The sequence below is a fragment of the Heterodontus francisci genome, chromosome 27 (genome assembly GCF_036365525.1).
Source record: "Heterodontus francisci isolate sHetFra1 chromosome 27, sHetFra1.hap1, whole genome shotgun sequence".
In the NCBI taxonomy this organism is placed as follows: Eukaryota; Metazoa; Chordata; class Chondrichthyes; order Heterodontiformes; family Heterodontidae; genus Heterodontus; species Heterodontus francisci.
The window spans coordinates 26,050,812-26,074,752 of NC_090397.1; the positions used below are offsets into that span (position 1 = coordinate 26,050,812).

Sequence of the window (23,941 nt, forward strand, 5' to 3'; positions counted from 1 at the left end):
ACATAATGCATTATAAAATAATTACATTTCCATAGGTTAAAATTAGATTATGCCAGTCTCAAAACAAAACATTTCATCAGCATGTTGCATTTTCCCCAAAACAGGAATTAAACTGATTAAAACTGCATGGATATTTTCTCCTTCCCCGACTATGAAAATAAATGAAAGGCATGAAAAATAACTACAGCGTATGCCAACAGTTCTGTGGGATGTGTAACAAGTTACACTATATGGGATAATTCACTTTTAATTTTTATACATAAAAAGGCTTGGCTGAAGAATCACCTCAGAAATAAAGCTATAGAACATAGTCATGCCTACAATGCAAATTACTTTCCATTATTTTGGGGGAGTAGGACTGCAGCAAAGCCAAAAAGGTGAACTATTAAATAATTCCATTATTATAACAATTTTAACACAAAATGTATCTTAGCAATGATAAAACTGAAAAATATTCAGAGCTAATAAAAATGCACTCAACCTGAAATTTCAACTGCAGATCACAGGTCCCCAACATCTGAAACAAGATTTTCAAATGTAGGGAACTTCAAGACTGGGAATGAATCTGCTGTCTGTCTGGGCAGATCCAAAATCTGATGTACTTCAATCACCTCCTCAGGTCTATCCAACTTTTAAAAAAAAAAATTTGATCATATTCTGCTGTGACTGCAATCCTGGGCACAAATCAGTCAATCTCTACCTGAAGTTGTTGCACCTTCCCATTTGGAAAAAAATAGCACATACCATCCAATTCTAGATCCTGAACAGAAATGTACACACACAGTACTCTAGGTATGACTGTATCGGTTCTTTATACAGACTCTCAGCCTCTTCTTGTGATTTGTGCTCCACCTTGGCATTAATATTGCATATTTTCTTTCCCGTAGCTTCATTAACTGCAGCAATCCCACCCCTTCCAGGTTTAACAAAACCAAAAAAAAAAAACCAGCCTTCCGTGCTCCATTGACTCTATACACTGGGGATCTTATGCCTCAGGTGCAGTCGTGTAGTGGGGCAGGCCATTGCTGGATAGTAGAACTCAGGTCTCAGTGAAAGACAGACCGTGGTCAGTTGTTTCAGCCTGAAGTCCCAAGAATCTCATCTCTGGGATGCCACTAAAGGGTGAGGCAAGTGCTTTTAGGACATGGAAATAGAAAACCCAACCTTAAGCACTAAAGAGCAGTGAGCAGGCCCCAACTCATACAGGGATTTGTAATGGCATGGGACTACCCCATGCAAGATCAACTTGGTAAGTTATGGACAAAGTTTTCAGATTCATATGTAATTGGCTTAAGAATACTGCAAGCTATGAAGTCTCAAAAAATAAAGCAAACCATGAAAAATTGCATTAAATCAAAAGAAATTAAAAATTACAAAAAAAAACTTCAAACTTTTAATTAATTGAATACACATTCTTTCTCCTTTTAAGTGAACAGTTCATTACCTTAAATAAGAAGCGCTCCTTATAACATTTTTCCTGCAGAAACAAGAGCCTCATTATTTAAAACAAGAACCCAGTTCATCCAACAAATAAAAAGTGACTGTAAACCACTTCTTTGAGTCAGATAAGTAGGCAGGATGTGAGCATGGTTTTAAACAAAAATTAAATGGTGCTGGCCTACAGTCTGTGGCCACTCCCTCTGGTTCATGCAAAAAAACACTGCAGTTAGTACTGCAATACCAAAAAAGTTGGTTTTCTGTCTAAACTACCAAACATTAATACTTTGTCCCCACCACCATGCTGCCTCTCCAGGTAAAGGGCTTCTAATTTGACCCTGTTCATGTTTCATTTCAAAATTATGGTGACGGCAGCTGATTAACAGTGGGATGATTTACACGTTTGTGGGAACTACCTGCTAGCATCAAACTTCAGATACAAAAACTGCAAGATCATTTCCAATCTTTCCTCAAGCTCCTTTAGCCTTTACATAGAGGTAAATAAGCAGTACACAGCATTGAAAAACCTACGTCAACAGGCGGGAAAGAGAACGTTATGCAGTCGCCAAAGTAGTAAACACTTTATAAACTTTGAGAGAATAAAACATTGTACATTTGGAGTTGATCTGAATATAATTTAAAACATGGCTTAATGTAATTGTTCAGACATTACACACAGATATTAAAACATCAGCTGTCACAAATTAAGGTAGTTTATTAAATGGTTTATCATGTATGTAAATCTGAAGAATCAGTTTAAGAGTCACACATTTGGTCAAAGTTTAACTAATAGATCACCTCATACACAAGTTGTCCACGAATTGCTAATTTTTTTTTATATTGAAAGTTTAGTTGATGCAGTGAATGGTCAACAGCAGGAAACGTAATCCTGTAATTTGTATATTTTTAAAAATGATACTTCAGCAGGCAGCTAGGCAGAAGAAAATGTAAAATAAAATGTTTTGGCAGTTATCAGAAATTGTACTTGTAAAGAAGCATATCAAGTCAAAATTTGATCAGCATACAATGCTTGAAGACCACTGTGTTCTTGCCTATTAGGATTAGCTAGTGGTACACAGGTTGCCCACACTCCCACTTAGCTGTATGGTGTGGGGTCCCAATCAGTGGACAGACTAAGAGGAAGTCGTACATCCTTTGAAGGGGGGAAAAAAATCATGAGTGCTTACAGTACAATGAGCACGAAGACTTAAGCTAACCAATAAATGTTTATGTAAAAAAACTGATGCACTCTGTTCCACTGTTGGTTATTTACAAAATCCAATCTACATATTCATGATTTTAAATCATCAAATACCCAAATTGTCATATTATGAACTATTTTATATTGAAATCAACAAAATCACTATCTACGTCAACCACTTTCTGAACAAACTTCATATAATTAGAAAAAATTGTAATCCATACCGAACACTGAATCATAGTTTAAAATCTGAAGACATTTTACACATAGCAGCTACTCAACATTCAAACTTACCTTTTCTTCTTTTTCTTTTCTTTTTTCTTAAGTTTTTCCAAGTCCTTTTTAGCCATTTCCAAGACTTCCATTGCTCCTTTTTCTGAACCAAGAACTGAACCAGAAAAAGTGCCATTCAGGTACAGGGGTCTTGCTGAAGCCCTTGAGAGGTTACGCCGAAGGTTTTCATTCATAGCTTCACTCTCGAACAGTTTTGATCTAAAAGCAGAAGAATATCAGGCCGAGAATGCAATTGTGGGTTAGATATATATACAAAAAGTTATGAAATACTCTTCAGAACACAATTATAGTCCTGCTCAAATCATGGAAGTGGCATGACCAATGTGGAATGCAACTAGGGCTGCATACCTTTGGACAGAGGAAGAAATATCATGCAGTTATTTGGATGTTTCTTCCTTTGATTATTTAGCTGTTGTTAAATAAGTTATACAGAATCCATTATACTCTTGTACATAGTCTGTTAGAAGGTTGGAACTTCATGCTCCTCATTCTGACAGGATCTCATTGAATTGCCAAACATTGAGTGTGAACATTAGATACTCCATCTTATGACATCTGCAATTATGTTATTGTTGCATATCTTTTGTTTTATTTAAAATCAACAGTGAGCCAAAATATAATCATATTTATCTCGACTTAAATAAAACCAGAGTTACCGGAGTTCTTCAACTTCTTGGATATAATTCTGAATCATTGCACTAATTTCTTCATTGCCATCTCCTGTAATTTATTAGAATAGAACAATTACTTTAGTCTAGTTTAAAAAGGCACAAATGCAATCTCATGAATTCAGGGGAGGGTGGTGGGGTGAGAAAGGGAGGGGGTGAGAAATTACATACATCTAGAACAAAATCACAAAACAGCAAATCTAATATTCAGCGATCCCTTACAGTGAGACAAACCACTGCCGTTAGACATGGGATTCCTTTCCAACCAATGCAATCAGATTCATAGTCTGTCCCTCCCATCAGTGTTGCCCAACAGCAGGAATCCACCAGTGAACCAAATCTTGCACTTCAAACCCGAGGTATGCAATACCTCAGGTTTATCATCCACAGTTCTACCATATGACAAGTTTCCCTCCAGTGAGGCCAGACCAAAGGATCCATGCTACCAAATTGCAGAAGCCCCATTGTAGTACTGTCAAATTCCAGAATCTCCAGCCCAGCTTTGCCAAATCTCAGTACTATTCCACAAAGCTACCAAAGCATGGCTGCCCCGAAATACAGTTTGCCCCCATTTTCCCTCCCCAGATTTGCTGAATGCTAGCAAGGTGAAATCCTGATGGACCAGTGGAGCAGGCCCAAGTGCAGCAGAGCAGAGCCATGGAAATCAAAAGTGAAGTCTGCTGAGCCGCTCGCAAAATTACACCTGTAAGGATACAGAGGGGCACCCATTCCGACCGAGAGCTGGGTATTAGAGTGACTCCGTGACACTACACTGCAGCCAATCCAATGTAAGAAGGGCATCTAAAAAAAAAAAGCAGCTCCTACTCTGCAGTTCCCAAAAGAACTAATTAATCTATCAGTGCAGGGTAGGATGACTTATTCTGGGGACTTTAAGTCCACAACGAAAACAATGCTTTGTCAACAGGCATAGGTTTTGTTGGGCATAACAGAAGCAGTAATGGGTGGAATATCCACAGAAAGCCTAGGAACTCCACAGCCAAACTCCTTTGATGTGGGAGCAGGCACTGCCATAGATCTGCCCATGACCACCCTACTAGAATTCCTTGGCTTTCCCTCTAGAAGTGGAATTCTGGAAGAGCCCATTTTCCATTCCATTCCGACTCCACCCTTACAGCCACCACCAATGATCAAGCAGGACACAGTACAGAAGCAGAATTTCAGGCTCATCTTCAGTTGGTATATCTGGTAAGCTGTTTAAAACATACAAACGCATACCATATGCACACATCTATATATAACTATCTACATTTCTATATCTATATGCAGAAAACTGTTTAAAGGGAAACATATTTTGAATAGACAAAGGTTCCATCATGCACTACAGCTTGAATTCAATTATTCAAGCTTGCTTTCTTTGAGTCACCAGTTGGTCATTTCTGCAGCAAACCGAGCATTTCAGTACACATGCAAGGGAAAGATATGCTTTAATGCGACACCAGTGAACATGCAGAAATAACTATTAATTCTGATTATTTATCTCTTTCTGTATCAAAATCACATCCGAACAGCATTTAAAAGAGAAATTAGCAATCATATTTCATAACTTTGAAATTTTAAAAATTAAAAGCTAACCTGATTTGGCAAGAATTTGGTTGACCTGATCACTGAGCAGTTGTGTTATTCTTGCCCTCAGCGATTCTATGGTTTCTTGCATTGCTTTGATTCTCATTCGCAGGTTATTGTTTTCAGTTTGTAGCATAGTATTTTCATGGAACATATCATTGATACTCTCCACACCATCCTCTCCTATTATTCTCTTACCCTAAAAAAAAAAGAAAATTTATAGTTGGAACTCGAATGTCAAGATCAAATGGTTTTCTCAGCTGGTTTGTCAAACTTACCAAACTCATTGCAAATTTCTCTGCCTTCCTGTCTCCATTCCACTTTAGTGGGCAATTCAACTCTCCCACCCATGGCCAATACAATACCATCAACTTGGTCAAAACAGTTTCTTCACCTCAAAAAGTTCACAATTACAGAATATTTCTATGAAAGCGCCATGTGCAAGAACTCGAGCAGCCAAAAGTTCAACATCCCTTTCTCTTTGAAATCTGCCACAACTCTAGCTAATTGGAGAAAGCCAAAGCCTCAATACCGTCATTCACTCCTGCTGGTGCAAACACCAGCACATTTAACCTGGAGGATTTAGTTAGTTTGAGGAGGGAACAACAAGCATGAGAGAACTGGTGTACGTGATAGAAGTGTAGGTGCAGGAAACCGCTAGCTAAAGGAAGTTTAGTTGACCTCTCTTAGGTGCATAGCACAGGAATTCTGATCAGACAGTGCCGGTTGTTATGACCAAGGCGAGAGAAATGCACTGTTACTTTAGTCCCACTTCTCCACGGGTCACAGCATATCAATAAATTTTTCCCACCTACTAAAGAATAGCCAATTAGACTCTATTTGTCCCCCAGAATAAAGCACACCAACCAGGTTTCTTTAAACAACAATTTATTAGAAAAAAAATTCTTAACCACTAATGAAATAAAGCTATATAATGAAAGTTCCTTATTTCCCTAATCCTCATACATTAAAAAAAACGGTTAACTGGGAAAAAAGGGTTTTGGTTTACAGCTGTTCCTTAGGAATAGAAGGAATAATAAAAAAAAAAATCAGTTTGTCACGTTCTGGTAGTAAATTCTTTGGTTGGGTGAGGTGTCCCTGAGTTGAACAGTCAGATGCCACTCAAAGTCTCTCTAGGCGAGGTTGATGAACAGTCTGATGGGTAGGCATTCAAGGCAATTCGGCTACAGCAAGCATCACAAGTCTTTCAGCAGGGGTGTAGCAACAGGTCTGCTTAGGACTCACAGCAGCAGTGTAGCAGCAGAAGCCTTCTTCAGTTTCCATAATTTCCCAAAAAAGAAGAGGAAACAGGAAGCACTCTGGATGCAGGAATTCGTCAGAGACAGGGGGCAATAGGAATCTGCCACCTTTCAAATACAGGGTTTCTTTTCAAGAGATGCAAGTTTCCTTTAGAGAGAGAGGTCTTTTCTGTGTCTTCCACTTTGATCTCCAGGCCGGTCAGAATCCGAATTTCAAATGCCAGCTCTTTGTCCAACTCACTTGTTTTTAAAAAGAGCTCCAAAACAGTAAACCTTCTTGAGCCGATCACATGATTGGACACAGTGTCTTCCCTGACATGCAAAGTGTTGCTCTGAGGTCTTCAAAAAACCCTGGCTGGCTTCCTTGAAACTGCTTGCTTTTCCTATTCTTGTATACAAAATCAACATCCAAAGATTTCAGCTATTTGCAGGTGTCCATGTCCATGGAAAATCCTTTTTTCAGTTTTTTTAAAACACACAAAATTCTAAGATTTTAGTACAAAGATAAAATCTCTTCTAACACTGTAGATAAAAAAAGTTAATTATTTGAGCATGACTTTCAAATTGAGTCATTTTATACTATCCACAATACCCGTGCAAAATCTGGCAGAAACTGTGGAGAAGTTCATACTCCAATCTGCATGGGTACAGTAATGTAGTGGTAATATTACTGGACTAGTAATCCAGGCAGTACAAGTTTAAATCTCACCATGGTAGCTTGAGAATCTGAATTCAGTTTCTAAAAATCTAAAAATAGAAAGTTAGCACCTATCAGAAGTGACCAGAAGATTATTGTAAGAATTCAAATGGATAACTGATGTCCTTAGGAAAGGAAATTTGCTACTCTTACACAAACAGTCTGGCCTATATGACGCCAGTCCCTCACTAACGAGGTTGATTCTTAACTGGTCTCTGAAGTAGTCAAACAGCCTTCAATTGTATAAAGCTGCTAGAAAAGAAAAAACCTCCCAAAAGTCTGTCCACCACCTTCAAGACACAGGTCAGGTATGTGATGAAATACTTTCCCACTTGCCTGGATGAGTGTAACAGCACCAAGGAGCTCAACACCATCAAAGACAAAGCAGTCACTTGACCACCACTCCTCTCAATAGCTTAAGTATCCATGCCCTACGCCATTGATGTGCCATGGTTGATGTATGTTATTTACAGGATGCACTGCAACGTCACCAAGGCTTCTTCAGCAGCACCTCCCAAACCTGCTACCTCCACCATCTGGAACAAGGGGATCTGATACAATCTCCTCCAAGTTCTCCTCCAAGTCACACACCATTCAGGCATAGACACATACTACCATTCCTTCATTGTTGCTGGATCAAATCACGAAGCTCCCTACCCAATAGCATTGTGGGAGTACCTCCACCACAAAGACAACAGATGTTCAAGAAGACAGAACCTTCTCAAGGGCAACTTGGAATGAGCAATAAGTGCTGTTTTTGTCAGCAGCACACACATCCCGAAGAATGATTTTAATAAAAGGCATTCAGCTGCTTAATGAGTTGGTACTTAACTGGCCGAGCTGGCCGAGCGCGTCTACCCTGAGGCACAGTGTGGCTTTCGTGCAGAGAGATCGACTATTGACATGCTGTTCTCCCTTCGTCAGATACAGGAGAAATGCCGTGAACAACAGATGCCCCTCTACATTGCTTTCATTGATCTCACCAAAGCCTTTGACCTCGTCAGCAGACGTGGTCTCTTCAGACTACTAGAAAAGATCGGATGTCCACCAAAGCTACTAAGTATCATCACCTCATTCCATGACAATATGAAAGGCACAATTCAACATGGTGGCTCCTCATCAGAGCCCTTTCCTATCCTGAGTGGTGTGAAACAGGGCTGTGTTCTCGCACCCACACTTTTTGGGATTTTCTTCTCCCTGCTGCTTTCACATGCGTTCAAATCCTCTGAAGAAGGAATTTTCCTCCACACAAGATCAGGGGGCAGGTTGTTCAACCTTGCCCGTCTAAGAGCGAAGTCCAAAGTACGGAAAGTCCTCATCAGAGAACTCCTCTTTGCTGACGATGCTGCTTTAACATCTCACACTGAAGAATGCCTGCAGAGTCTCATCGACAGGTTTGCGTCTGCCTGCAATGAATTTGGCCTAACCATCAGCCTCAAGAAAACAAACATCATGGGGCAGGATGTCAGAAATGCTCCATCCATCAATATTGGCGACCACGCTCTGGAAGTGGTTCAAGAGTTCACCTACCTAGGCTCAACTATCACCAGTAACCTGTCTCTAGATGCAGAAATCAACAAGCGCATGGGTAAGGCTTCCACTGCTATGTCCAGACTGGCCAAGAGAGTGTGGGAAAATGGCGCACTGACACGGAACACAAAAGTCCGAGTGTATCAGGCCTGTGTCCTCAGTACCTTGCTCTACGGCAGCGAGGCCTGGACAACGTATGCCAGCCAAGAGCGACGTCTCAATTCATTCCATCTTCGCTGCCTTCGGAGAATACTTGGCATCAGGTGGCAGGACTATATCTCCAACACAGAAGTCCTTGAAGCGGCCAACACCCCCAGCTTATACACACTACTGAGTCAGCGGCGCTTGAGATGGCTTGGCCATGTGAGCCGCATGGAAGATGGCAGGATCCCCAAAGACACATTGTACAGCGAGCTCGCCACTGGTATCAGACCCACCGGCCGTCCATGTCTCCGTTATAAAGACGTCTGCAAACGCGACATGAAATCGTGTGACATTGATCACAAGTCGTGGGAGTCAGTTGCCAGCGTTCGCCAGAGCTGGCGGGCAGCCATAAAGACAGGGCTAAATTGTGGCGAGTCGAAGAGACTTAGTAGTTGGCAGGAAAAAAGACAGAGGCGCAAGGGGAGAGCCAACTGTGCAACAGCCCCAACAAACAAATTTCTCTGCAGCACCTGTGGAAGAGCCTGTCACTCCAGAATTGGCCTTTATAGCCACTCCAGGCGCTGCTTCACAAACCACTGACCACCTCCAGGCGCGTATCCATTGTCTCTCGAGATAAGGAGGCCCAAAAGAAAGAACTTAACTGCACAGTAGTTATCTGAAATGGTTAGGAACTGTAGGAATATTTTCTAAGTTGGGAAAAACAGACATTGCAATACATGCCTGAGGATTCCAGCATGTGCAGAATCGGTACACCATGGGTTGAATTTTACGAGTGCGCCGCAAACCACAGCAGCATGCTCTGATCTTGGCAGTCTTTCCGCACGAATGCATTGTTGCTGGGCTCCCGTGATATTTCGTGCGGGGGCTCATTTAAATGGAGAAGGCTGAGCGGTCGCCCCTGTTGACACAGAGGGGGCGGTCGCTCCGTCCCTGGCAACAGCATACAATGCCAACGTGCAGGCACTGGCGCCATTTGTAAAAGGCTTCAAGCCCTTAAATGAAATTTTAATTTTTAAAGTAACATTATGGTGCACTGTGTTAAAAAAAATTTAATGAAAGCTGGAGACTTCCTTCCCCACCTCCAGGTTTGTTTTTGGGCCTACATCACAAAAATTAGTTTTATTCCCAACCTGAACTTAGCCATCCAACCTCGTAACATTTGCCCTTCAACCCATTCCCACCATCCCCATAGCCCCTACAAAGTGTTTTCCTTGCACACCACCACCCCCTCCCCGCCCAGATAATTTCACTCCTCCGCCTTCCCCACCAGTGTCACGCCTCGGAACCGAAGGCACGGGAGTTCCGGCCATTGGTCCAAATATCGGCATAAGATGGCTGTCGGTACCAGGTAAGTAATTATTCTTCTATTTTACTATTTGCATATGAAAATGAGGGCCCCACCGCAAGGCAGCAAGGGGCAGGGGGGCTGCACCGAGGCCTCGCCGCCAGCGGTAAAATGTGGTGAGGCCTTCCTGGCATCAGGAGTCATGGCAGGCCTCTCCCGGAAGGCTAGTAAAATTCAGCTCAGTGTGATGGGATGGCTCCAGCAACACATCAATGTCTTAGAAACTTATCCCCTTATATTGTTTCCTCAGAACACTGCCTGAAGTACGATCACCTCCAGTGTTGTGCAGATTGGAGGATAGCAAAAAATAAATTCACAGATTTCCTTCCAATTTCCAAATTTGCTCACCGTTTTGTATTCTGTAAGTTCCATCTGCAGGCGTGCTATTTCACCACGCAGCACATTGATTTGCTGGCTTGCTCTGTCCTGGTTGACCATTACTTTATTTTTGATGTTCCGTGCACGGTTCGCATATTTCAGTGTGTTCAAAGTTTCCATGAAATCACGATCTGATGGACTGACGCAAGCTATCATAACTGTTTGGCTGTAAAGGAAAACTAGAGACTTACAACAATGGTAAAAATTGTAAATGATTTGTTTGACAGAACTTGCAAAATGAACCAAATCCTGACTACAACAAGACTGTCAAGAGAGGCACTAAATTGAGGCACTTTTCTATAGCGAACAAAAGAAAAATTTTAAAATGAGAAATCCTACTGCATTTCTTGCGTACAAGAGACAATGTGCTTTCCCCAAGTTATTTATTGAGAAGTTAATTTTCCCAATCGCCATTATTTTTGGGCAGCTCAAATACAATTCATTTTGAATGGATTTCCCTATTAGTGCCCATTTTCAACACCCCTTTCTTATCTGGAAAGAATAGCCCAGACACGTGGCATTCTCATTTGCTGATTTTGTAGATGTAGAAGGATGTAATCCACATTTTTTTATATCTCAAGCAGTCAGTTCGCCCGGTGTTTAATTGAGCATTTCACCTTTTGCTCCTACCCTCCTCCCCGACACAGGCAGAAATTTTAATAGTTTAGCAAGACAAGGTAGGGTTGACGATTGTAATGTGCCCATCTCAAACATTGCACATGAAGTCTATATGGCATTTTGAATTTTTCCAAAAGGTGCCATTACTTGGAGGGAATTTTTTTTAACTGCTACCACTTATATGATTGTAAAGACCCGACATTAACCGAAAACATTGGAGAATTACCCTGATTTAATCTGTCCTAGGAAAAATTCTCGTCTATTTTGAATTCTAGCTCCAGCTATTAGTGGTTTTGAAGAGGTCAATATTACCACTGAGGAACAACAGAAGGCTCTGTCAAGTCTGACGAAAGGTCATTGACCTGAAACATTAATGGCTTCCCTCTCCATAGATGCTGCCAGACCTGCTGAGTTTTTCAAGCATTTTCTGTTTCTTTCAGTTTTCAAGTGTTTGCAATATCTTGCTTTTATAATGGGAGGCTATAACTTTTCCCCTTGCTGGTCTTCACTGCTGAAATGCATAGGCTCCTAACAAATGCTGCAGAAAACATGAGGAACGGATACACTCACCACTCTAAGAGTAACCTGTCTTTCCTTATTGCTAACTTGATAATGCCCTTCTGCATGTCTGGTCATTATGTCCAGTTAATTTACCTGTAAGGATGTGCCTAAAATAGGTCTAAATGGATACTGAAATAAATTGAGCCAATTTTCAAAACTTCTACATTGTATGTCATATTTCCAATTTAGGAAATCCTCTAGGTCAGCAATTGGCATGTTAATTATCAAATTGATATCTGCCCTGGTTAAATAGCACCAAACAGAATTATCAAAATACTCTCCTTGAGTTTAGAGACTGTAGAACTTGTATTTCTTTGCAAATTAATTATATAAAAGTTTCTCTAAATATTGTTCATTTTTCTGGGCTACTGAAAGCAGAGGTAGCCTTCCTTTTACTATCGATTTATACTGGCCTACACGATGCCTTTTTGCTCATTTGGCCATGATACAATCCTACTCCGAAGATGTTTTAATTGTAATCACCAGTTCCCAGTACCTTACTTTACAAATCAACAAATAAAAAAAATCCTCTCACTTTTATCAAATGACTTCTGACAACCCCGGGAAGCATGCCCATTGCTTTGATCTTGTTCACAGTTCGATATCACAAGGGAGAGCATTCACAACATTCAACCAATAGCTTCTAAAACAATCTCCACTACGATGTTAATTCTATTAGCATGAACATTAATAATATACCACAAAATGGATTTGGCCATTTTTGCCATTACCTTTGGTAGATTAGCTGGCCTATAAGTCCTTATTCCACAAAAAGAAACCACATGGATATTCAAGCCACACTGCTTGTATGCCTCCTGGAAGTCAATTTAAGACCAGGAAAAACATGCCCCTTTCAAAGTCACAACTTCTTTTCAAAATGCAACTCTTTCTTTTCGTGTCTAGTTAACTATTAAACTTTCAACAATTTGGTTTTCTGAAACATGCCAATTACTGGGTAAGTTCACTAATTAGAAATCCATGTCATGGAGAGGAAACAGTACAAAGGGTTACAGCATTATCCTATCACTTCCAATACCTGGGTTTGATTAGATAAAAGTGATCCCCCTCTCCTGGATAGGAGTTGAACACCTGCTTTTAAGCAGAAATCCACAATGCGTGACCATGTAAGTATTAGCCCAAATGATCAGCAATTTAACTAATTATAGTTAGACATTATGAGAATACTATGGGCAACAAAATATTCCAAGTGGCCCAATAATCAGCACTCTTTTGGTTACAGCACAGAAGAGTTGCGGGAGTAATTGAAACCGACACTTGGTGCTCAAACTGAACAAGTGTTACATTTTCTGGCACTGATGTTCCTTCAACTTCAGCACTACAAAAATTCAACCTCCCACCTGATAAAAAGAAAATAATCAATATTATAAGATCTACACAAAAAAATTCCAATGTTAAAATAGACCTACAGAAGAAAATTATATCAATTAGTTAATACCTACCTATTGCCCCCCAAGGAATCTTGCAGCAATCGTGTTAATTTTGAATCTCGATAAGGCACATGAGTGACTCGCTTACTTTTATCGCCAAGTGCACTGATGACATTTCCAAGTGCCAGCTGGAAAGCAAATATTGAAAGAAAATGATTTTTTTCATATAAACTGCCAAATCCAAGAATATTAATCCAAGAACTATCAACTTGCTTGCTTTGAACAATCTTACGACTGATATCGAAGTTGAGTGAGCAAGTTTTGGGCAACAAAACTACATCAGCTAGACTGGCAGTATAAACATGCTTGTTTACTACAAGGAAAATTATGAATTGGGGAAGAGAAGGGAGTCTCAAGCCTAACACATTTTAACAGTTACAAAGACAAACAGTCAGCCCAACCTCAGTATTAGCACTGACACCCGAGTCAACCCCACTTTGTGTATGTGAACATAACCCAGGTTGACATTATAGTTCAATACTTAGGAATTGTTTCACGGTCAGAAATGCCATCCTTCAGACAAGATATTAAATCAAGTCCCATCTGTTTAGGGGAATGTAAAAAAAATCCCACTGCACTGTTCAATGAGAGCTGGTGAGCTCTCCCAGTGAAATAGCCAGTATTGCAAAAAATAGATTAGGCTGAATTTTATCAGCTCGGCAGCAAGCTTCAGAGATGGAGGGGCGCACACGCAGGATTTATTACGCGGAACCGCCAGGATATTAAACAGGACAGCTCTTTTACATGGCCAGGGCAGACCGATGATGTGGAGGGGGCAGGCACTCCGTCCCTGACAATGGCGCCCGGCGGCACTGTGTAGACGCTGGAGCCATTTTTAAAGGGCTTCCAGCCCTTACATTTAATTAAAATTTTTAAAGACACATTACCTTAAAATTTATTAAAACTAATTAAATAAATGTTCCCAGCCCCTCTCCCAACCCCCCAATAACCTTGCATTTTATTCCTTGCCCTCGCCCGCACCCCCCAAAATACTTACCTTGTCTTCCTGACCCTCCCACCAACCCCCCCGACAAAGTTCAGAAACTTTTAACTTTACCCCCTCTCATCACCCACTAGACCAGTTAAGTTTGACCCCTCTTTCCCCCCCCACCACCCCCCCCACTGATATAATTACCTCCTTACCGCTCCCCACCAGCGTTCCACCTTACAACACTGATTGTACAATCCACGGTGCGGAACTGCCGGCACCGACCGCAATATCAGAGTGGGATGGCTAGCAGGACCAGTAATTAATTATTTCCTTAATTTACATTAATTACCATATTTAAATGCGGCTACCGTCGCCAAGCAGCAGGTGGGGCCTTTTTTTATTTTCAAAATATACTTTATTCGCAAAAAAATTAAAAATACATTACAAAACAGTTCAAAACAGTACCAAGTCAACAATACAAAGAGTGCAAAGGAGATCAGTTTCCTTCAATACAGGAGTGAGCTGCCTCACAACCCTTTTCATTTTACCTGCCATTTACTTTTTGCAGCAAATATATTCTGGACACAGCCCGAGGGGTTTTCCATGGATCCAACCCCTCAGTTCACCTTGGTGGGGGGGACCTTACACAGTGGTCTTTCCCCATTGAGCCTTTGCCGTGGCTGCCCCAAACTTTAGTGCGTCCCTCAGCACATAGTCCTGGACCTTGGAATATGCCAGTCTGCAACACTCGGTCGTGGACAACTCTTTGCGCTGGAAGACCAGCATGTTTCGGGCAGACCAAAGGGTGTCTTTCACCGAATTGATAGTCCTCCAGCAGCAGTTGATGTTTGTCTCGGTGTGCGTCCCTGGGAACAGCCCGTAGAGCACAGACTCCTGTGTTACAGAGCTGCTTGGGATGAACCACGACAAAACCACTGCCTCTCTTCCAACACCTGCTTTGCAAAGACACCGCCAAGTAGCAGGTGGGGCCATCATGAGGCCTCACTGCAGCCAACAATATGGGGCAGGGCCTTCCTGGTGATGAGGCCCGTGGCCAGCCTCTCCCGGAGCCATTTTACAGCCACTCCTGCTACGACCCCCAATGTTGGTGGGGGGTGGGGGGGTGGGTCAGTAAAATTCAGCCTACTATCTTGTAAATTTCTCATCACCGTTTGTGGTATCTTTCAGGTGGCCTGCAAAGTACTAAGCAAACGGGGTGAGGTGTGTTGCAGAAGACAGGTGCATTCTGGATTCCTCTCTGAACTAAGCTGGGCCAAGAGGCAGATCGTGCTGTGGTGAAGTGTTAACTATCTTTGGAAATAGAGCAGGGAGGACTCCATTTGAAGGTAATGTTTTTAAAAGGTAACCGATAGATGCCACTGAATTAAGTGTTACAGGAAGAGATTGAAGGGTGCATGCTTATCACAAGATTATAAATTGATTACTATTCAATTGCCACAAAGGTTTCACAGCAGTCCAAATTACAGGAATCCATCGCCTGGTGACAGAGTATGAAGTGATGAAGGTGGCTGGAGGTTAAGGTTCCAAGTAGCATTAGCAGAGTGCCAAAGCTTTTAAGCTGGAGTGAGAAGTGGGCATTAAGCTGTATATCAGATACAATTGGATGTCCTATGGAGTTTAGAGTAAGCCAGAGTGTACAGTCTTTGTTTTCATGGTTCTATCTTATTAACTCTCATGCTCATCTGTGTTTCTCTTTCCCTGTGCTCATTGTTTTCTCTCATTCTACTCTGCTTCTTGGCAGTATAGTTGGAGTGAAGCTGCCAAGGATGTCGGTCGCATTCTCAAGCGTTAAACGCAGGGAAGATGTGGCTTGCAGGCCTTTTGGCTTCTTTCCCATCTCCCCTCTTCACCATTAGTCTTGATTTCTCTCTAAGCTCCTTTATTTCCCACTACAACCATCCTCATTATGACTGCCACTTCTCACTAGTACTTAGCTCACATATTTGCAACTCCTTCCCCATTGCACTATCACTTGACACCTTATTTCAACACTCCCTGTAATCTCTGTTCCTGATCACCACCACATATCAGTGTGCAGAACCTCACGCACATTAGGTCTGGGTAGGGAAATGGGATGGACAGGAAAAGGTCAGAGGCCCAGGGAGAACTAGACAGCCAGGGTAGGACAAAGGCAATGTTCCGTCTAAGCTGCGTGGGTGCATGGCCCTGTCTTCTGCAACACTCCCCTACCCCTCCCTCAAGTACTCTTCAAGCCACCTGCTCCTTTGGCTATTCTGGATATTTATAGGCATGCAGACTCGTTTACTCTGCTTTCTGGCTTGCCACTTATTTGTTCACTCACCTTGACTTGTTGGTGGTGCATCACCTCGGCTGCAATCCTACAGACTGTTCTCAGAATCCAGTACTGTTCTTTTCCATTGCCCTACAATTAATCCCAGATCCAGCCCTCCCCAATCCTGCAGTTTTACATTGTTTCCTCCCCTGGTAGGGCATACCACCATCCCCTCACACCCAATCCTCAGTACTATCTCATCTCTGAAATAGCTCATTGCACCTTTGGTGAATGTATTTACCATCATTCATGCCAAGTCAGAGAATAGGCTTTCTTAAAATAACTGGCAATGCCAGACTCTTGTTACAGTTTATCTCCTGCAGCATTTCACAATTAAAAAATACATTGTATGTTGATTAACAATGCTCCTGTAAGTGCATTTTCAAAAACATACTTTAAGTAATGCTGCAGAACATCTGCCAGTATGCACACAACCACTTTCCCATACCCTTTCTCAAGATGTATATGGCATGAAATGCCACTAGAGAATGCAGTTCCCTTGATAAACAATGAGTATTTCCAGAAATCTGATGAGCATTTTAACATTTAGTTAAACTGAATTTAAAGGATCAGCTTTCAGCACAATTAGTGGCATAGAAAGCATACGCCATTTTTGCAAAAAGGAGTGTAAACTCCTATCTCAGAGACAGCATTCTTGACTTCAAGTCTCAATCCAGGATTTGAACACATATTCTAGGCTGCCATTTACCTGTTCAGATGGATACAACAGATCTCATGACACCTTTTTGGAAGGACAGAGTGTTCTTCTAGTGATCTAGCCAGCATTCATCCCTCAATCAACACCATTCATTCATTCTTCTCAATGTTGTTTGGTAGGACGTTACTGTGCAAAAACTGAATGCCACATTTGCCTACAATAGTGACTTCACTTTAAAAGTAACACATTGACTGAAGTGCAATGAATGTTCTGGCCATGTGAAAAGCATTAGCTAAAAGCAATGATTGATTCTTTCCACACAAGGCACAATTAAATTGATTCCAGTACTGATCTTCCTGATCTATAACAGTTTTTCATGGATAAACGCACTATGACTATTCAGCAAATGTGCTTCCCGTACAGTAAAATAGTGCAGATCAACCAAAACTAGCCATTAAGACCGAAATACAGAAACAAAATCTAAGCACCAGCTCTGAAGGCAAATACATGCCATAATCTCAGGTATATTTACAACTCCGGATCATTAAAACAAACTTTCTTGGTTGGAGGAAGACAGATGAAATGATGCATGCATCCCTCTTTACAAAATGTAGAGTTATTGCTATCAATCATATTTTGGGATTTTCACTCTTTTATCCAAATCCTTTCTATGGAAAAAAAGTCCAAAAGTTTGGTTTTTAAAACAAAGTGTATTCTTACATGGTTGCCACAGAGCTGGGACTGTTCCTTGTTTACTTTTCCTTCCTCTTCACTCTGCTAATTTTCGTTGGACTTGTTGACCCAGCTAAGTTGAAAGTTTAATCAAAATTAAAATTGAGATTATTAAAATTCATACTATCTGCCAACTCTTGCCTGACTTCATATGTCTTTATGTGCTGAATCACACGCAGCAACCCTAGCTGAAAGGATTGCACCGCAATTACTACGTAGCACCATTTTACAGGTAGGGATTTTCCTTCACTGCTCTGTATTGTGGGATTCTAACCTCTTCATTGATGCGCGAGTAGGGCACAGGGCCTATTTTCCCCCATCCCAGTGGCAGATGTGGAGGCACAAGCTAACGACACGAATATTCTTTCGGATCACAAGGGAATAATATTGTTGCACTCTAGGGATTTTGGGAGGTGGGGGCACCTGAATACCAAGAAAATATCCACAGCACGTCCCTAACATGTAGCAGCACCACCTCCACCCTCACCAACTCCTGTCACTTGTGTGGTGGAGGACACTGGTTTTCCTAGATTTATTTAAGATATTTCCTTGAAAAAATTCATTTTGTAAGAGCATACAGCACTGGTGAGATGCATTTTACTAGGTTAAGACTGTTTACAACCTAGATATTGGGCCTTTTCCCTTGATTGTTACAACATTTTCAACGACTCAGGAATTTTTTTTTTTTTTAAGTCTTTAAATGTATTGCAGATATACAGCAAATGTCATGCTACCAACATCCATCTGCACAAGAATTCAACAACCCTACAGCATTCCAGTGCATTTAGTACAGAAAATAAAAGCTATGTAGAAAACACACGTCATCCTGCCAAACTTACACAAAAATTCTCCTTACTACTGCAAAGTACTATTCAACATGTACTCACCAGACCACAGTTAATTGAAATTCCTTCTTTTGCCCGCTCTCCAGTTGCTCCTGTACGCTTCAGCCTTTCTGATCCTGCGAGGTCAACAAAGTGGAACTTGGCTGTGAGGGTTTCAAACTCATTCAACTGTGTCGATTCACTTATTACTTTATTGTCCATTATTTCATCCTGTATTAAAAACAAAATTAAACCAATTTCTAGCCAGATAATGAACAGCTGTCAACTTTTGCTAAAATTCTACATAAATACGCAAGTAAAATCAAAATTACAAAATTTTCAGCTCTCTAGGAATGGGCAAGGAGGCCCATAAAATGGGAAGGAAAGCCTGGGGGCGCTGGGGGGTGGGTGCTGCCTGGAGTGCCATCGCCTTCTCAAAGCCATTCAATTTTGTCAGGGGCGGGCAAGGTCAAGAAAGGCCTTCCTGCAGTGGCCAATTCAGGTCCTTAAATTAATTAACGCAGCGCCACCTCGTGGTGACACCTGCCTCCCTGTGGGCTGGGGTAAGGTGGGGGCGTGCCCTCCTGCTTGGGCAATGTGTGACCCACAGAGGGACACCCAACAGCAAGGGCTGCCCCTACACCAACATGCCCCCCTCCCCAACCCTTGCTGGGGCCTGCCTGACGGGCCCCGGTGACCCCACCCCCACTTACATGCTTCCGAAGCCAGCGTCCATGTTACCACTTTGAGCTGGGTGCAATCCCAGCAGTGGCCATCACTTTTGGTGGCTTTGCTGAGAATGCTGAGCTGGCGGTCCTCTGATCGGCTAGCAGCTTACGCCTGAGCGCTGTAAAATGCGGCCCAGGGTCCCCCAACCGGCAGAGACAGGGTTCCCGCTACCTTTCTGGCCGGGCTCCAGGACCCCTGCCACCTCCATAAAATTCAACTCCATCAAGCTGTGTTTTATGTAATTAAGGCCCAATCTTTACTTGAAAATCTAATTGTTATTCTGCAAAAATTAAAAAAGTGATATAGTTAACAAGTAATAATTCAATTTCATGTTTTATATAGCTTTCCTCCATTGAACACTGGATAAGGTAATAACTAGGTCTTAATATTTGTCTATACCAAAAACTTAAGGAAAATGCAATTTACAATATCAGCACAAATACCATCTGCACAGGAGAAAAATAGCAAACAACAAAAACAGGAATCTTGGTGGGAGGGGGTTGGGCCAGGGAGGAGAAAAAAATTCAGCCGAACTGATTGAGGAATCCCCATAAAATAGAGAAACAAATCAAATTTTTAAAAACGGAATTGCCGATTCACATTGAACAAAAAGCTTAAACTATTAGGTCACAATAAATCAGATTATTCATGCTGATTCCTTCAATGTCATCAATTAGGAACTTACATTATCATTTTTGATGCAAACACGCACTTGACATAAATGTATTGTAAAAATGGCATGAGAGCGAGAACTCTGAACATTCATTTGAGTACTAGCAGTTGTACGAGAAAGAGCTCCCAGCTTCAGATACTGCAACATCTACAAGACAAGGTGAAAAGATGTCAGATCTTTAACCTTACTCTAATACCTTTATGTAAACAGTATATGCACCAACGTACATTTTGAGGTACTTAGATCATAACATTTATATCACCAAAGGACAAATGATATGTTTTCCTGAACAAATGTGAACTCAAAATTATTGTGGGTGCATTGGAATTGGAGACACAAAGGTAGATGCCAATATGTTTTCCTGAAATATCAAAAATTTGAATTCAAAAGTTTTGTTATATATAGCAAGTTCAAAGAGACTGTTATGAACACTTCCCTTATATTGTATTTGTTAATCATCATACTGATTAACCACAACAGGTTATGCTTTGTTACAATACATTGAAAAAAATAAACTGGTTCATTCCAGCATGTTTAAAAACAGTGCATGCAGCACGAATATTATACAGGACTTAAGTGAAACAAGGCACTAACAGCATAAACAAAATAGTAAGATTTATAGTTTAAACATGAATACTGTACAATATATAGTGACGCAGATTTTTAGACTGAATCAGGTAAAATATATACTGTGCAGTAACATGTCAAACAAATATTTGCAACATATAGTGGATAAGGAATGGTTCTAATCTAAAAAAGTCAAATAATTTAATGGCAGATCTGTAGTGTGATTAAGTATATTTGTGTTTCATCACTGTTTTTCACAATTTCTGGCCAGTTTGTTCATTATAACAGGATCATGCCTACTGTCTTGTTCTTCACTTTCAATGCTTTTAGAAATATCAAAATTTTCCATCCGTAAGACAACACTTACAGATGTATCACAGTCAATGCCATTCACATTTGTATCCTTATCCAAAATGAGACGGAAGGCTTCCCTCACTTAGAGGATAATTTTCTGAGGGTTCACTCTGTCACCTTATTCTAAGTATGCAGACTAATCTACATGGGGTTTAGTGTTGCCCAACACTTTTCCTGACTCCATGAGTACATGCAAATTACTGCTTAGGTTAAATACATGGAAGACATGCCTGAAATTTGCCTTCGTCAATGGGCTGAGTGTGGTTAATTGTCTGAGACAGTAGACAGCACGAGAGTAATCTTGTTCTTTGCTCTCAAGAAAGCCTTGTTTAAATTCTCTGATGCAAAGCCTGCAGACAGTATTGGAAAATTATAGTTTGCAAATTGATGTTGTGCATTAGATGTCTCTGCTCATTTGAGATGTGGCAGTATGAGCAATGCAAAGTACTGTTTGTTGATTTGACACCCAAGTATTCCCTCCTTTGAAGCCAGTTTTTTTTTATTTTTAGGCAAAACATCAGTAAGACAAAGCAAACTTGCCAGCGTTAAGAGATTTACAACAGAATGGTAAAGATATAAATCTGGGAAGTTCAGTGTGATTCTGGTTTGATGGCACAGATCAAAACACAATGTCATGCTGTTCTTCAAACTGAGAACCAGGCAGTGTCATTGCTGTGGTTATCTTTAGCAAAGCTAAGATGTTTGACAAACTGTTTTGCCTTTTTCACAAGCAATGTATCATTGGTGAAGCTGCTCTGCATTATTGTCTGAGTAAACCACTTGATTAGTGCTTCTCGTTTTTGTGGAAGTTGACTGCTCCTCATTCACGTGATGGAGCATCTTGGCAGATTTTTGCCTAACTCTTCAGCCACATCAATCTATTCAGTGACTTACCACACTTAAAACATAAAAAATCTTTTATAAACCTCTTCAGTATTAGCTAATTTGTTACAATTTCAATATGCTTTCATGTTACCATTTCTCTCACCATGTTGAAGTAAACCTTAGTTGGTTTGAGCTTGACATCCACATCACAATGCAGAATGAATATTTAAAGTAATATGCATACTACAGCCAGCCAGTGAGCTGCCACACCCATGAAAAATGATTGTGCCTCAGGCTTTGTTGTGACTGTTGCAATGCCTTAACGGAACTGTGGGGCATCCAAAAAAGCTCAAATGCTCTCAAGTCAAAGCATCAAACATAAACTTAACACAACTTGGTGCTAATGACACTGGATCATGCCACAACAAAACTTCTTTTTACCTATGAAAGTTAGATTTATGGAAATTCCTCTACAGCGAAAAAAAACTAGTTACATCTTGCATTATACACCAATTGCAACCAAGGTGTCCTGAAATCTTAGAATCATCTTTGATCAATGACAAATTAACCAACTACGTGACATATTCAGGTTAATTCTTGGTAGTAGCAGGAGGAGAAGACAAGGAAAATCCAATGCATATGGTATACATAAATCGTTCAGATGGCCTTTCATTAGGAGCCACATAAGAGATTCTTAATAAATGCCCATGTGCATGGCGTCAGGGGACAGAAGACAAAACGAATTGTAAAACAGCCAATAGAAAGCAGAGTTGGCGTTAAATGGAAGCTTTTTCAAATGGAAGTGGGAATTGGTGTCCCGCAAGTACACTGGGATCCTTGTTTACTACATACATAAATAATTTAGACTCCAATTGGAAGGGATGTTGTTGAAATTTGCACATACCAATTTGGGCACATAATATCAAGGACTGCACCAAATTACAGGGAGAGAATCAGGTTTGCCGAGTTGGCAGATTAAATGGCAAATGAAATCCAATACACCAAAGTGAGATTGTTTATTTTGGTAGTAGGAATAAAAAAGCTACTATTCCTTGGAAGGTAAGATACTGAACAGAAAAGAGCAAAGCGATCCAGGAATACAGCCACATAAGTAGCAACACAAGTTGATAAGGCCATGAAGAGTACAAAGTACTGGGGACCATTTCTAAAAGAACAGAATACAAAAGCAGAGAAGTATATTTAGATTTATATAGAATCTCCATTGGACCACACCTGCCAAACTGTGTAGTTCTGGTTCCATACTGTAAAAAGGATACTGAAGCACCGTACAAAGTGCAGAAAATGTTACAAGGAGGTTACCAGAATAGAACGGATTCAATCAGGAAAGATTGAGCAAACTGAGGCCCTTTCCTCTGGAAGACAACCTAATACAGATCTTTTTTTTTTTACATGGAGTGCGATAAGCTGGACATAAAGAATTTTTTTTCACTTTTAGACAAGTCCAGAACAGGGGTGTGTAAGATAGTCACTAACAAATAGAATTTAAAAGGAATTTCTTTACACAAGAGTGGCGAGAATATGGAACTTGATACCACTTGCAGTGATTGATGCACATAGCATTAATACATTTAAGGAGGGGGGGGCGGTCTTGACGCTTGCAAGGGAGAAGGGAATTGAGGGATTCAGAAGCAGGAAAGAGGCAGTTTGACCAGGAATCATTCTACAGCAGCAAGGACAAGGGTGGTGGCTGCACATGACAGCGTAGGACAGGAAATGTGCAGCACAGCAGAGTTTAGTTTAGTTTTAGTTTAGAGATACAGCGCTGAAACAGGCCCTTCGGTCCACCGAGTCTGTGTCGACCATCAACCACCCATTTATACTAATCCTACACTAATTCCATATTCCTACCACATCCCCACCTGTCCCTATATTTCCCTACCACCTACCTATACTAGGGGCAATTGCTAATGGCCAATTTACCTATCAACCTTCAAGTCTTTGGCATGTGGGAGGAAACCGGAACACCCGGAGGAAACCCACGCAGACACAGGGAGAACTTGCAAACTCCACACAGGCAGTACCCAGAATTGAACCCAGGTCGCTGGAGCTGTGAGGCTGCGGTGCTAACCACTGCGCCGCCCTAATTGGATCACCTGCATCCTCAGGTTGGAGAGTGGCCAGCGTAACT

The 23,941-nt window shown here is 41.1% G+C and overlaps 1 protein-coding gene across 4 annotated transcripts in view; it reads right to left on the reverse strand.

Annotated features, from left to right (window-relative positions):
• Nucleotides 1-23,941, reverse strand: part of kif21a (kinesin family member 21A) — a 157,184-nt gene that overhangs the window by 80,388 nt on the left and 52,855 nt on the right. For all 4 annotated transcript variants that reach the window (XM_068059017.1, XM_068059015.1, XM_068059016.1 and 1 more), the window contains exons 5-11: nt 20,059-20,193; nt 18,708-18,875; nt 13,198-13,313; nt 10,529-10,724; nt 5,194-5,383; nt 3,589-3,652; nt 2,933-3,130 (exon numbers count right to left, since the gene is read on the reverse strand). In XM_068059017.1, the coding sequence (XP_067915118.1) occupies nt 2,933-3,130; nt 3,589-3,652; nt 5,194-5,383; nt 10,529-10,724; nt 13,198-13,313; nt 18,708-18,875; nt 20,059-20,193 (1,067 nt within the window). The remainder of the gene's footprint in view (nt 1-2,932; nt 3,131-3,588; nt 3,653-5,193; nt 5,384-10,528; nt 10,725-13,197; nt 13,314-18,707; nt 18,876-20,058; nt 20,194-23,941) is intronic.